Source organism: Calidris pugnax, unplaced genomic scaffold (genome assembly GCF_001431845.1).
Source record: "Calidris pugnax isolate Ruff unplaced genomic scaffold, ASM143184v1 scaffold18, whole genome shotgun sequence".
Taxonomy (NCBI): domain Eukaryota; kingdom Metazoa; phylum Chordata; class Aves; order Charadriiformes; family Scolopacidae; genus Calidris; species Calidris pugnax.
This window is the reverse complement of record NW_015090812.1, coordinates 1,777,373-1,777,684: the sequence shown is the minus strand read 5'-3', so window position 1 is coordinate 1,777,684 and position 312 is coordinate 1,777,373. Positions and strand designations below refer to the sequence as shown.

The 312-nt window shown below is 72.4% G+C and overlaps 1 protein-coding gene across 1 annotated transcript in view; it reads left to right on the top strand.

Annotated features, from left to right (window-relative positions):
- Positions 1 to 29: 29 nt before the first annotated feature.
- Positions 30 to 312, top strand: part of HOOK1 (hook microtubule-tethering protein 1) — a 29,567-nt gene continuing 29,284 nt past the window's right edge. The window contains exon 1 of the mRNA XM_014939459.1: positions 30 to 283. Coding sequence (XP_014794945.1) covers positions 233 to 283 — 51 coding nt within the window. The 5' untranslated portion in view covers positions 30 to 232. The remainder of the gene's footprint in view (positions 284 to 312) is intronic.

The following is a 312-nucleotide window of genomic DNA, read 5'->3' as shown; positions in this document are numbered from 1 at the left end:
CCCCCCCCCCCCCGCCCGACGCTCCAGGCTCCGCGTGAAGGTGGGCGCCGCTCGGAAGAGCGTGGGCTGCCCGATCACGTCACCTTACGTTACGTTACACCGCGTTGCTGTAACGTTACGTCACGCCATCTGCGCGTCGTTCCGGGCGTAAGCGCGCCCGGTGCATCGGTAGCTCGCGCAGCCGTCCGGAGCGGGGGCGGCCGGCGGGGGTGGGGAAGAGGCCGCCGCCGCCATGGAGACGAAGCCGGCGGATCTCCTGCTGTGCGACAGCCTCATCCTCTGGGTGAGCGGGGCGGCCCCCGGAGGAGGAGG